We start from the raw sequence: 1,208 nt of genomic DNA on the forward strand, positions 1-1,208 counted from the left end.
CCCAGAGCTGGGTGCAGTGGGGAAGGGGGTGCCCCAAAGCAGGGTGCAATGGGGAAGGGGTGCCCCAAAGTGGGGTGCAATGGGGACCGGATGGAGTTGGGGCAATGGGGTGCCCCAGAGTGAGGTGCAATGGGGACCAGATGGAGTTGGGGCAATGGGGTGCCCCAGAGCTGGGTGCAATGGGGAAGGGGTGCCCCAGAGTGGGGTGCATTGGAGGGGGGGTGGAAATGGGGCTCTGGGAAGCTCGGGGTCGTGACCCCCCGTGTCCCTGCCGTGTCCCCCCCGCAGTGCCCGGTGTGGCGCACCGCTTCCACGCCAGCTGCGGCAAGAACGTGGCCTTCGAGGCGGAGGGCTGCCGGGCCGTGCGTGTCGGCGGCTACTGCCATGGCCTCGTCTTCAGCCGCAAGGAGCTGCGCCCTGACGAGGTCTTCGAGGTGGGGACACGCCCCCCCCGGGGGCGGGGCTTCTGGGGACACACCCCCAGGGGTGTGCCCCTGCTGACCCCACCCCCTGGGGGTGGGGCCAGTGGGGACTCCCCCCTCCATGGGGTTAGCACAGCAGGGGCAGGACAGTGGGGTTGTGCTTCTCCAGGGGGTGGGGCTAAGCACATGTCCCCGCCCCTATGGGTGGGGCCACTTTAAGCCACCCCCATTGGGTGTGTCAATGGGGGGGGTGGTTCAAGCCCTGCCCCTTCAGCAGCAGGCAAGGCTTTGGTGCTGCCAGGTGCTGGGAGGGGCCTCTGGAAGCCCCGCCCACCCATCTAATCCCCGCCCACCCCCTGGTTTGGCCCCACCCCCTCATTTAACCCCTGCTTCCCCAGGGGAAGCTCATAGGGTGCCCCTTGGAGTGGGAGGGGGGTGGATGGAGCCCTGCCCCCTGGTTAAGCCCCTCCCCCTGCCCCAGCCATGCCCCTTCCTAAGCCCCACCCCCCTGCTTTAACCTATTGGAGACCAGGTGCATACAGTGGGAGGGGCCTGGTGTAGCCCCACCCTATCTAACCCCACCCCCTGGTTTAGCCCTGCACCAGTTTAGCCCCCATCCCCTAATTTAACCCCTTGGTGCCCAGGTGGGGCTTGAGGCACTGGCTTGCCACTGGCTGTGCCTGGGGTGGGAGGGGCCAGGTGAAGCCCCACCCCCAGATAAGCCACACCCCTTCACCAAGCCCCCCCCTCCAATTTAACCCCTCGGTGCCCAGACACATCTCCAAG

At 67.1% G+C, this 1,208-nt stretch overlaps 1 protein-coding gene across 1 annotated transcript in view; it reads left to right on the plus strand.

The window, feature by feature from the left end:
* NEURL4 (neuralized E3 ubiquitin protein ligase 4) overlaps nt 1-1,208 on the plus strand; it is a gene marked incomplete at both ends in the record, with an annotated part of 20,875 nt that overhangs the window by 10,612 nt on the left and 9,055 nt on the right. The window contains one exon of the mRNA XM_026060171.1: nt 281-434. Coding sequence (XP_025915956.1) covers nt 281-434 — 154 coding nt within the window. The remainder of the gene's footprint in view (nt 1-280; nt 435-1,208) is intronic.

Source organism: Apteryx rowi, unplaced genomic scaffold, assembly GCF_003343035.1.
Source record: "Apteryx rowi isolate R43461 unplaced genomic scaffold, aptRow1 scaffold_1655, whole genome shotgun sequence".
Taxonomy (NCBI): domain Eukaryota; kingdom Metazoa; phylum Chordata; class Aves; order Apterygiformes; family Apterygidae; genus Apteryx; species Apteryx rowi.